Source organism: Cicer arietinum, chromosome 5 (assembly GCF_000331145.2).
Source record: "Cicer arietinum cultivar CDC Frontier isolate Library 1 chromosome 5, Cicar.CDCFrontier_v2.0, whole genome shotgun sequence".
Lineage (NCBI taxonomy): Eukaryota > Viridiplantae > Streptophyta > Magnoliopsida > Fabales > Fabaceae > Cicer > Cicer arietinum.
The window spans coordinates 60,521,375-60,533,404 of NC_021164.2; the positions used below are offsets into that span (position 1 = coordinate 60,521,375).

Genomic DNA, 12,030 nt, shown 5'->3' on the forward strand with positions numbered 1-12,030 from the left:
AAAACAATTTTTTTACTTTATTTTATCAACAACAAAACACATTGTTATTAAAAACAATCAACGATCCGCATTTTCTATACAAGAACTACGTAGCTGTTATTTCTTGATCGCACTGGAAGATACGAGCAATATCACACTCTTGTCAATTTGAATATGATAGTATTATTGAGAATTAAATTTTTTTTAGTTGGTTCTTTCCTATTATTTTTACTAGACGATTAGCAGTCATGCCTTAGCTAAAATGTCTATTTCTTATACTCATCCAATTACTTTACATTATGTTCCTAGATATATTTTAGAATTTTTAACTAATGAAATGAGTTGAAGTAAAAAAAAAAAAAAAAGAGATGCTTTACATCTTTATCATAATAATTGGAAGAAAAAAAAGTCAAACGAGTCCTGCACAAAGAAAATTGTCCATAGAGTACAGGGAGATTGTCTTCAACATAATGATAACTTCCAGAACATAACATGAAATTCCCACAGATCATAATGAGAGGACACAATCTAATACAAATATGGGGATATTTTATGCGAGACAATATAATATACAATTTTGACTCAAAAATATAAGACAACTTCTTTTTTTATCTCCAATGTTTTCAAAAGTTTCTAAAATATATGTCTGAGTTGGTCAATCCAAACGTATATTTTATACTTCTAGATTGATTAATCCAAATATATATTAGAGATTTTTAAAAACATTGAGTGAGAGAAGTCACCAAAATGTAATACACAATTTATGGACCTATTTATGCAATTCTATTTATAGATAAAGCCCATGAAATCATGGGTCAGCGAATTTATAAGACAGGCATGCATCCATGGCTTCACCAACAGTAAGGAAAACCCATTCTTTCCCAATTTTATCCACAAAGTTTGCCACTTTAAGCTTGTGAATTACTAGCCACCTTGGGTTCACCATTGCAAACTGCAAAAATACATGGCAATAACAAAATTGTTTAATTATTAGAGTAACATGTTTGAGCAAATCACATGGTTTTAAATAAACAAAAAGTCAAATATAATTGATTCAAATTTAAATTAAATATATTTAACTTTTTGCTTATAGTTAAGACCAGATGAAATATTATATAAACCTCAATATAAAGATTAACGAAAGTCTCACTTTTATGCCACGCGAGAGCAACCTCTTGTGCAGTTCCTCTAGTATTATAATTCCAGAAGTATCAACATTCATCAAATCTATCAAAAAGAGTAGCATAGGGTAATTCATTCATAAATTCAAAATGTTAATAGAACAAAATTATATAAGTAAATGTTTAACATTATTTAGAATCATGAATTTTGAGACTCACTAGTCATGTCCAATATTACTGCTTGGACTCTTCCCTTAGTAGTTTCTTTAAGCTCATCTTCTTGAGTGATCCACTTGAGTATTCTAGAACAATTAAGTAATTTTAATTTCAAAGTTTTGTAATTAATTAGCAATAATAGTCTCTAAGAAACAATATTGTAAGTGATAGTTTACCTTTCTCTAACAACATTGGAATTTGCAAAGCAGAGTGAGCCAGAGCTTATTCGAATCACCAAAATGCCTGGAGTGCTTGTAGCAATGGGATATTGACTAACATCACAAAATGCTTCTGTTCTAGGAATTCTACCTAGAACTTCTATCCCTGGTCTAATTGATTGTATTACTATCTTTCCAAATGAGATTGACACCTACAAAAACAAAAAATCTTAATTAGAGATATTTTTACTTTATTGTATATATATTTAGTGTCAGAAATCATATTCACACATTCATTTTTTTCTAATACATGTCAAGTTTGCTTAATCACATTAAAAAATATAGTTAATTTAATTAAATATATGATTATTTCAACTATATAATTAACAACAATTTTAAATATGTCTAAATAAATTATATACTCTCAATAAACCACAATTTTTGCATGTGAAAATTGGATGTACATGGATCATTTTTTATATAGTATAGTATATATATATATGTACCTCCTCTTTTAGAGCATATAATGTAATTGAAAGAAAATGAGCAATAACTTCATGTTACAGCTGAGAAATTTGAAAGAAACAAAATAAAATGTATATGAATATATTTATTAACTGTATAAACTATTGTAGTGTGTTTTAGCCGGTTTCATAGACACTAAAAAAGAGCAATTTTTTTTTGTTTGAAAGAGTTTATGGTATAACATACATACAAATACAGAATGGCTCTATAGTTTTTTATCATATATGTTTACTTACAAGGTATTTAACAAATATTTATCCAATCAAATTTTGATTGTTAATATATCATACAGAATGGCTCTATAGTTTTTTGCCAATGATTTTTTATTTTATTTTATAGTTTTGATTTTTACAATAACAACTTATTTCACTTTAAATTAAATAGCCAATACAATGTGAAATAAGTAATGTCAAATCTAAATTACAACAATAATACAACTAACAATTATGCCTATGAGGCCGTATTTGTGGGCCATTATCTACTCTATAGGCCCGACAATTAATGAAGTACAAAACAAAGCAAGACAATAATATTAGGTGGATAGTTCTTTCAGCACCCCACAATTCTCGACATTTAGGATTCGATAGTAAAAAAAATTTCAATTCGTTAATGAAAAAATAAAATTAATGATTTATTAGAAATTCCAATCTAATAATATTTTTTTTATATTTTAAACAAATATTATAGGTAAATGAACAATCACCATAATACTATTATCCATGTTAAATCATGATACAGATTGAATTATGAAATCCGCCAGTTAACTAGAAGTGACAAAACAACTCATTTTTTTTTTAACTGAAATTTCCCATAATTAAAATTTATATATTCACGAAATTGAAAATTTGAAGACCATTCAATCGAGATCCAATAATCGGTATATAAATTTGATATTGATCTCAATTAAATAAATAACAAAATTTAAAATGCTGACAATTTAGAATTCCTTACCCACCAAAAATTCAAATTAATATTTTATTTTTTCTACCTATTCTATTCCTCTTTTTTTTTCTTTCTTTCTCTTTTTACCGATAATTTTGACAGGTATTACTACGTGCCAGTAGATTAAGAGGTTAACTCCCAACTTGTGGTAGGTATAGTTTTTTTTTTCTTTCAAAAAGCTAGTGGTAGGTATAGTTAACTAGAATCTTTTCTAAAGTAGTATTATCATATGACAAAGTTTGAATGAGATTATTTCAATATATCTTTTTCGTTCTTTCAACCTTAAGCAATTAACGAGATAACAAAAAGACTAACATTGGTAAAAATTGTGTGTCTCTAGATAAAAGAGTGTGATGGTTTTTTATAACATTTTCTTAACCTCACTCCTCAAATAATATGCTACTGTTTTGGTGCACCGAAACACTAAATATATATATATGGAAATAGATTGAGTTCTAATGGAATTTTTAAAAAAAGAGAAGTGATTATTTGGCATCAAAATTTTGATGTAAAGTATCATATTCTATGAATACACACAATGAATGTAAGTTATAGAAAATAAAATATAGTTATATACAATGGCTGCATTAATTTGTATGTTAAAATAGCACAAGTATTAAGAAAAGTTGTGAAAAACTTACTGCAACAATAAGACCAGTTTCTACCGATACAAACAAGACACCAAAGAAAGCACCAATGCAAGCAAGAAAGTCAACTTTGTCAACCTTCCAAATGTAACAAGCTTCTCTTATGTCAATTAATCCTGGAAGTGCAGAAAGGATTATAGAAGCAAGTATAGCCATAGGTGTATAATATAAGAGTCTTGTAAACAACTCCAAGCACAGAATCACTGTTACTGCCATCACAATATTTGATATTGATGATTGACATCTTGCACTGAAATTTACTGCAGTCCTTGAAAATGAACCTGCAATTGTTAAGAAATTAAATCAATTACTATAAAAACAATATATTCTTTTTTTGAATCAACTGCAATATGAGAAACCATCATTTTTTGTCTCATGTTAGTTTTCTTTCATTTTTTCCACACTAGTGCAACTTAAATAATTGAAAAAAAGAAGTAACACACTAACCAGTTGCAACATAACATGAAGTGAAAGATCCTGCAATGTTCATACAACCCATTGCTAACATTTCTTTGTTCCCATCAAGATGGTATCCTTTAATTGAAGCAAATGATCTACCAACAGCCATTGCTTCCTATAATACCCAAATTAACACCCATGTCCATTAAGAAGATTAAAACATTTTGAAACCAAACAAAATGTACCATTTGAAGAAAAATAAAAACAAAAAACTAAGGAAATTAGTTAATTAACATACAGTGAGAGCAATAACAGCAGAAATCAATCCAATTTTAGCTGCTTGACCAACATGTGGACCATTGAGTTGTAATTGGTGAACTGAGGTTGGATTAAGGCCTCTTTTGACATGTGTTACTATATTAACCCCATTTTTATCAGCTTTTGATATATACACAATAAAAGTTGATAGTATAACTGATACAAGAGGAGCAATAGCTGGCAACCAGAATAGCTTTTTGTTTCTTTTGCCCTGATCAAAATATAGTCAGAAACTTAATTAAAATCAGAGGCATTGTAGTAGTGGAAAATTTGGATGCCAGAAATATTTTATTACTTACCATAAATCTTGCAATCAAAAGGAAAATCAGGAATGAACTTCCAATGACAAAATTCAGAGGGTACCACTGTCAACACTCAACATAAATAAACAAAAAAATAATGTCAAATATCAACAAAACTCAAATAAATAGTTCTTTCCAAAATTTATGATTTATTATTATGATCCTCTTTGTTATTTGTCTTTTTTTTTTTTACACCATCAATATAATATTTAATGTTCTGAAAATCGGATCGAACTGTTCGGTTTACTTGAAAAGTGGCTAATTGTTCGGTTGGTTTTATTTTGGTTGTATCGTAGTCTAATTGAATTAAGTTGGACCGCGGTAAGTCCAACCAATTTTATTTTTTTGCAATTTTTTTATACTTATTTGTCATTTAGCTACAATTGAACTATGATCTAGAGATTTCACTAGTTTAATCTCCTATATGATTTTAAAATTATTGATAATATTTCTCTTCAAGACATGAAAAGGGTACTTACTTCTCCAGATGGAATTTGGTGATGAAGTGACTTATAAACAGATTCCACAACAGAAACAACATCAGATTTTTTGGTAAAGTTACTAATCCCAAGCAACCCCTTAAGCTGTTGAAGACCAATTATGATAGCTGCACCTGCCATGAATCCTACAAGTGCAGCATGTGAAAGGAAATCCACAAGAAACCCCAACCTGCATCACATTTCATGAGAAAATTAATCAGTAAAACTAACAACTATTTTACAACTGTTTTCCAATAGATTTCTACTCACCTGAAAACTCCAAATGCAACTTGAAAGATTCCAGCAAATAATGTTACAGTAAAAACAAAATTTCTGTAGTCATCATGATGTGCAACTGGATCAACCACTTTCTGACATAGAGAGGATAGTAGCAGTGACACAACTGCTACTGGTCCAATTGCAATTTCTCTTGAACTTCCCATCACAGCATAGATAAGAGGAGGAACCACACTAGTATCTGAATACAATAAAATGTGAACACCAATTAAAAAACTTCAAAGAAAAAAATTATATTAAAAAATGCTCATTACTATATACTTTATAGTTTGATGCATTAGTATATTATAGTATTATATAAAACTGAAGTTAGATACCTACATAAGCCATATTGAGGATCAAGTCTTGCTAAATTAGCATATCCTATACTCTGCAACATTAGATAAAAAAAAATTAAAAAAAAAATGAAGGAAAAAGACATTTTTATGAAAATATATAAAAGTAATGTTTGTGAATATATACCTGTGGTATGCTAAGGCTAGCAAGAGTTAAACCTGCTAGAAAATCATCTTTAAACTTGAAAGCATCATAATTTTTGAACAAGCTAAGTATTGGAAATAAATTTCCAATGAAAGAAAAAGCATGTTCATTGCAAGTTCTGTTTTTGGATGAAAAAAAGTGCTTCTTATTTTTTAGTGGACTAATTAGCTTTTTCCATAGAGGTGGTGGATTTGGAGAATTCAGAATCCATTGAGACCTCTCTGTTTGATTAGTATCTTCCTCTGTGACTCTCATGTTGAAAGCATCAGAAGGTAATGAATTCATGTTTTTTATTTTTGTTGTTATTGTTGTTGAAGTGTTTGGATGAACTCTTTTGAAGTAGAACTTAAGAATAATGTACATTCATGTCAATTTCAGTGGAAAATTTTACATGACTAATTTTGGTATTGGTAAAATTCATTTGGATAATTGCTTGAAAGGGGCTGCACAATGCTTATTCTTTGAAGGTTGTAACTCAAAGGATACTTTGTGTCTTCTGGCACTGCTTAGATTGAGAAATCTCTAAAGTTGGGAATGTATGAAGCATATGAAGATGAGAATAAATCCCCCTCTATTTATGCTTACCAATTATTGCTTTTTCCATTTTCAAACATCTGCTATTATATTTTAAAGAATTTAATTTATATATTTATCAAAGTAAAAAAAAAAATTTATTTATATGATAACCATTTTAAAAGTAATAGGCAATTAGACATGAGTGGTTGTGATGTATTAATAGTGTAAAATATTTTACATTAAATTATACTTTATTTTAAGCATTGTCATTTTACTATTTTTACTAGGTTTATAATAACACTTTTACATTGTTTAGAGATTATTATTAATTTAATATTATACTTATTTAACTAGTAGTATGTATTTTTATATTAAAAAAATTTAATTTCAGCCTGTATATTTAAAACTTAGTAGTATTTGGTATGAAAGGTTTTATACATATAGGATTCAGTATTATTAAACATAATCAACTATTTAACAAATTTAAAATAAAAAAAATTGTTTTTAAAATTCTACTCTATATAATGTTAGAATTTAGACCAAATTATTAATGTTGTTTGAATAGGATAATTTTATATTAAAATAAATTACTAATTATATAATTATTGTGTTGTATTGGTTGAGGCATTTAGTCAAACATTAATCTAATTCCTTTTATCAAATCAACTTTTTTATTTTATAAACTAATGGATCCTATGGCGCAAAGGTTAGTTCTCGAAAGGAATTGAGATTGATTTAAGAGGTTTAAACTTCTTAAGATATGTTTTTGCATATAAATGGATTATCTACTAAATCTCTAATCAAATATAATTAAGAGATTCAAACATATGCTAGTTCTAAATCATTCATATTATTAATCACTGTATTTAAATAAGTATATTCTTTCGTGATTTTCTTTTATAATTTTTTAAATATAAGCATTATTATATATAAAAAGCAATCAACTATCAATATATATTGAAACATTAGTGTAGACTTTCTTCTTTTGTTCAATTTTTTTATATATATTTAAAATAGGTGATGTAGGGTCAATTTTTAATTTGAAATCATTATTTGAAATCATATTTTTTTTATTTTCTTTTATTCAAATAAGTGATTTTCACACTTATTGAGTTTGCTTTTTATTTCGTTGTTTTGATTATATGTCTTATTGCGTGTTGTTTTGGTTTTCCGTCTTATTGCAATGTTGTTTTAGTTTCTCATTTTGTTGCAAGGTTGGTTTGATTTCAGACTAACAGACTAATTTTAATTTAGTGCAAATTCAATTAATGATTTTGTTGTCTTCAATGTTACACCTCTAGAGCCATAGCTATTTCAAACACATCAAATTTATTATATTTGTAAGTTTTGTCACATTTATAGATATTTTATCGTTTTATGTTATTAACATAGATCTTGTGAATTTGTTTACATATTCATCCTTTTTGTTTTTAGTGATTTTGAATTATATTGTTGATCTATATAATTTTTACCGATTTGAACGAATGAAAGTCATTTATTTAGTAAATAAAAAATTAAGTGTATATATATTTATGAATATATTGCATTTAACTAATATTAATATAAATAATAAATTTTAAAAATATGTTTACAAATAAAACAAATTTTAAAAAAATATAAATAAATTGTATTATGTTAGACTTGCTATAAAACTTAAAAGGTAGAGATTTCAATAAACTCTTAAGTCACATAAGATTTTATAAGATCTCACAAATTGTATATCATCACACTTTAATTTTTTACAAAATATATTATCACCTTTGAATATATTGTGTGAAGTGAAGTGTGATGACTGATGAGAATCCCACCATTTCATCATTTTGCAGTTAGTGGAAGGAAAATAATCAATTATATGTGGTTTCAGAAAAGCCCGTGACTGTGCGTGTGTGGTTGATAAATTTTTTTTTTTGGTGTGTGGTTGATATTTGATAATACCTTGCTTAATATTAAGTAAAAAGTTTTTCATGGAAAGTATTAAATTAATACCTTATCACTATTATTAATTAGATGAACTTAATAATTGCATTAAGCTTATCATTATTGTCAAGTATAGCCATTCAAAATAATAATAATTATTGTCAAGTATAATACTATATAAAAACTTAAAATAGATTTGAAAAAAATAATTGACGCCTACTGTGTACATGGGATTCATGCATATTACATGTTCATTATGCAAGCCATGACATGACAATGCATCAGATTGCATCCAGTGAAAGATATATGCAATATCCAAACTCCTCCGATTAAAATCGGAATGTTAGATTTCAAACTTGTACATAGTTTTAGATTTAATAAATAATAATAATATTGAAATCTGCTTGAAATTAATGAACCATGAAATCTTACAGTTCTAGGTACTTTGACCGCAATGCAGTTTTGACATGAATAATTTTGGTGTACACAAGCATTTTTTATGTACACTCATTTGACATCTTAATAAAATATTTTATATATAAAAATAATTTTAATTATTATTTTATATTTGCTTTTTTACCATCAACCACCACACCGATTATGCCGTATCAAATATTTGATGTAATTTATATATGAATGTACACATATCACACTACTCTTTTGATAATATGTAATCTGGATCCATTCTAGATTACATGAAGATAGATATCTCACTAATGACAAAAAAGACAAGATGTCTTACTAATACAATTTATTTTGAAAAGTGTTTAGTGTACACTATATATATATATTGAAAGATAAAATAATAAAGAAAGTAATATAATAAAAAGAGGAATATAAAAATAAAATGATATATTAAATGGATATAAGGAAATAAGAGATATACATTATTGTTAATTTATTTTGCCTTTCAAGAGAAAACAAGGAATCAAGGACCGATATACACCTTCAATATTTTTAGAGAAAAAAAGACTACCTTCTTCAATTTTTTTTTAATGACATTTTAGAGTTAGAAAATTATGCTTAAATCCAAACCAAAGATTATAAAAAAAGAATATCTTTATCACATCTCAAGAGAATTATGGAGGTTTATATGTATATCGGAGTTAACTGATTTTGTTTAAGTAATTTATGAACTTTACTTAAGGATGAATTGTCTGGGAGAATCGAATTCAAATTATAAGTGCAATAATTACTTTTTTTGTCAAATTTTATTTACATCACAGTCAAACTCTAGATTACCAAGGCCACATTCCCTTGAAATCTTTAGGGTTAAATTGCTTCACTAAGCCAACTCCAATGATATAAATTTCTTTTATTTGTTTTACCAATAAATTCTTATTCTCACTATTAGACATATTAGTAAGTTATACAAGTTAAGTACAATAGTTAATTAATTAACTAAATGATTATGTGAATATGTGCATCAAATCATTTAACTAAAGTTGATTAAGCTTTAGTAGTTGTTATAACTACATTTGGTCAAGTTAGTTATAACAAGATAGTTATAGTTCGTAAAATTTGTTTGCTTTTGTATACTATAAATAAAGTTGTAATATTGTAGCAGCTTGTATTTTGTTGTAGCAATGATGGCTGTGAGAAATAAAGGGACAAACAATTCGTAATTCATAGAAAATCATAAAGAAGATTAAGGGAGAAAAAAGAGAGATTGTGCGGAAAAAAGAAAAATAGTGAAGACTAGGTAGGTGAACAATCTTGAAGAGGCTTTAATCTTGTAAATTTCAAAGATTCATAGTGAATTATCTTGCTTACTTGCCCGTGACGTAGGTCTCATCAACTGAGGCTGAACACGTAAATTTGAGTGTTATTATTCTCCTATATTTAATTTTCGTTTACATTGATTAACTGATTTTCAAAACTGCAGAAAAATGAGAACGATAAATCATCTCTGTTTTCTGATTTTCAGTTATGTTCAAGAATGTTCTCTGTTTTCAGTAGAAAACCAAGAACGTTCTCCGTTTTCGTTTTTTCTCTGCAATTGTTTGTTTTATATTTTTGTTGGTTAATTCTTGTTGCAGATCCCAATATTGTTTTAACAGATTAATGAATATAAACCAATGAGTAATAATTAATTAGTATAACTAACTCTTCTTACTAATTAATTATTATATCTAAGTGGTATAATTAACAAACTAAACATGTCCAAAAATTGTATCTCATTATTTTAAAACTACTTACATTTACACTAAGGTAAAATTGTGATTTATGGAAAATTTTAAGGTAAATCAATTTGATAAATAGTCCATGGAAGATAGATCCTATTTCAATTTTATTTTAAACTCTACTTACATTGGACATTGTTTTAAGAAAGTAAAAGTTTATGATTCTCATCATTCTTATAGTTGATAAAGTGACATGATCGATGAACGTTCAATAAAACAAACAAAAAAAACAAAAATAAATATTTGTCCTTCAAAAACAAAAACAAATTATGTGATTATCTTAAACATAAAGATAGAAAGAGTTGTGAATTTATAATTTTAAAGAGTCTCACAGATTATTGTTAAAGTTTCAAAATCGCCGGGATTATAATTTCTACCATCTCCATAAAAATTGGAGGTGTGATAAATGATGCAGCGAAGCATATGCCATGGTCCCCTCCAAGCCCTGGTGTTATAGTTGTTCTGGTTAAATTTCATGAAAAAGACGCATATGAGCACCACAGCCTTAAATAACTCACTTTTTAAACCGACCCACTAACAATTATTCCGATCCGAGCATATTTATATATACATATATCAGCAAAGCAACCCTTCCAAATGTGTATAAATTCTGATCCCCTTCATAGCATGTCATCGAATTCATTGAAAGCTCCATCCATATAACGGTTTGGTTAAACTTGAAGGGAAGTTGAAATCGATATATTGTCGCTACTTATATCAAATTAATGCTTAAAGTTAATTATTCTCCCATTTTCAACTGGACAATTGAAAATATGTATAAATCAAAATCAACTTGCCGCCAAATGTGAAGTCTAATAGTGTGAGATTAAGAGTTCGATCAACTAAAAATTAATTATTTACTATCAACATTTACAAATAACATTAAAATTAGCAACAACAACAAAAATTAAAATTGAGATATATACAATCTTGCATTTAAAACTTCTGATGTAATTCGATTAAGGGTTTTTTTTTTTTTGAATAACCATATTTTCAAATTTATTTATCCAAATACTCTCTTTCGAAAACTATTAACTAAAATACCCTCTTCTTTTTATTTATTTATTTAAGTTACAAGTCGTCATTTGGAATGACGGCTTCTTTAAGGAAGTCCACATTTCAAATGGTGACTTCATGAAGAAATTTAAAAAAAAAATCAATTTTTTTTCAAATAACAATATGTGTATATATATATATATATATAATTAGGGTAAAATTTAAACCATAGAATTTTAATTACGATAAAATTAATGTCGAATGTGGCATCTTCTTCTTCTTCTGAAAGCTTTGTTGACACATATTATTCAATAACTGGGTAGCGGACTCAGGTGTATTATAACGAGTGTTGAATGTGTTATATGACAATTCCTCTTGATGCAAAGGATTGTAGACTATTGTCTTCTTGGCTGTCAAAATTAAATGGTTTCCCTAGAGTGAACCCGTAAGATTGATGTGGTGTGTGGGTAAAAGTATGAGGATGTGGTGTGTGGGTAAAAGTATGAGGAGGCGGTTGAGTGTCAGGCGGTGTTGGTATATAATATTGATTTTGTT

General features: G+C 27.3%; 1 protein-coding gene across 1 annotated transcript; it reads right to left on the reverse strand.

Annotated features, from left to right (window-relative positions):
* Positions 1–400: 400 nt before the first annotated feature.
* LOC101510276 (low affinity sulfate transporter 3-like) lies at positions 401–6,427 on the reverse strand. The gene is made up of 12 exons (XM_004500546.4): positions 5,846–6,427; positions 5,705–5,753; positions 5,357–5,564; positions 5,087–5,276; positions 4,605–4,670; positions 4,286–4,516; positions 4,036–4,162; positions 3,583–3,869; positions 1,493–1,686; positions 1,320–1,402; positions 1,130–1,206; positions 401–931 (listed from the first exon to the last, which is right to left on the reverse strand). The coding sequence occupies exons 1-12, from the start codon at positions 6,224–6,226 to the stop codon at positions 788–790; spliced, it is 2,037 nt and encodes a 678-aa protein (XP_004500603.1). The 5' UTR covers positions 6,227–6,427; the 3' UTR covers positions 401–787.
* Between the last annotated feature and the right edge of the window lie 5,603 nt (positions 6,428–12,030).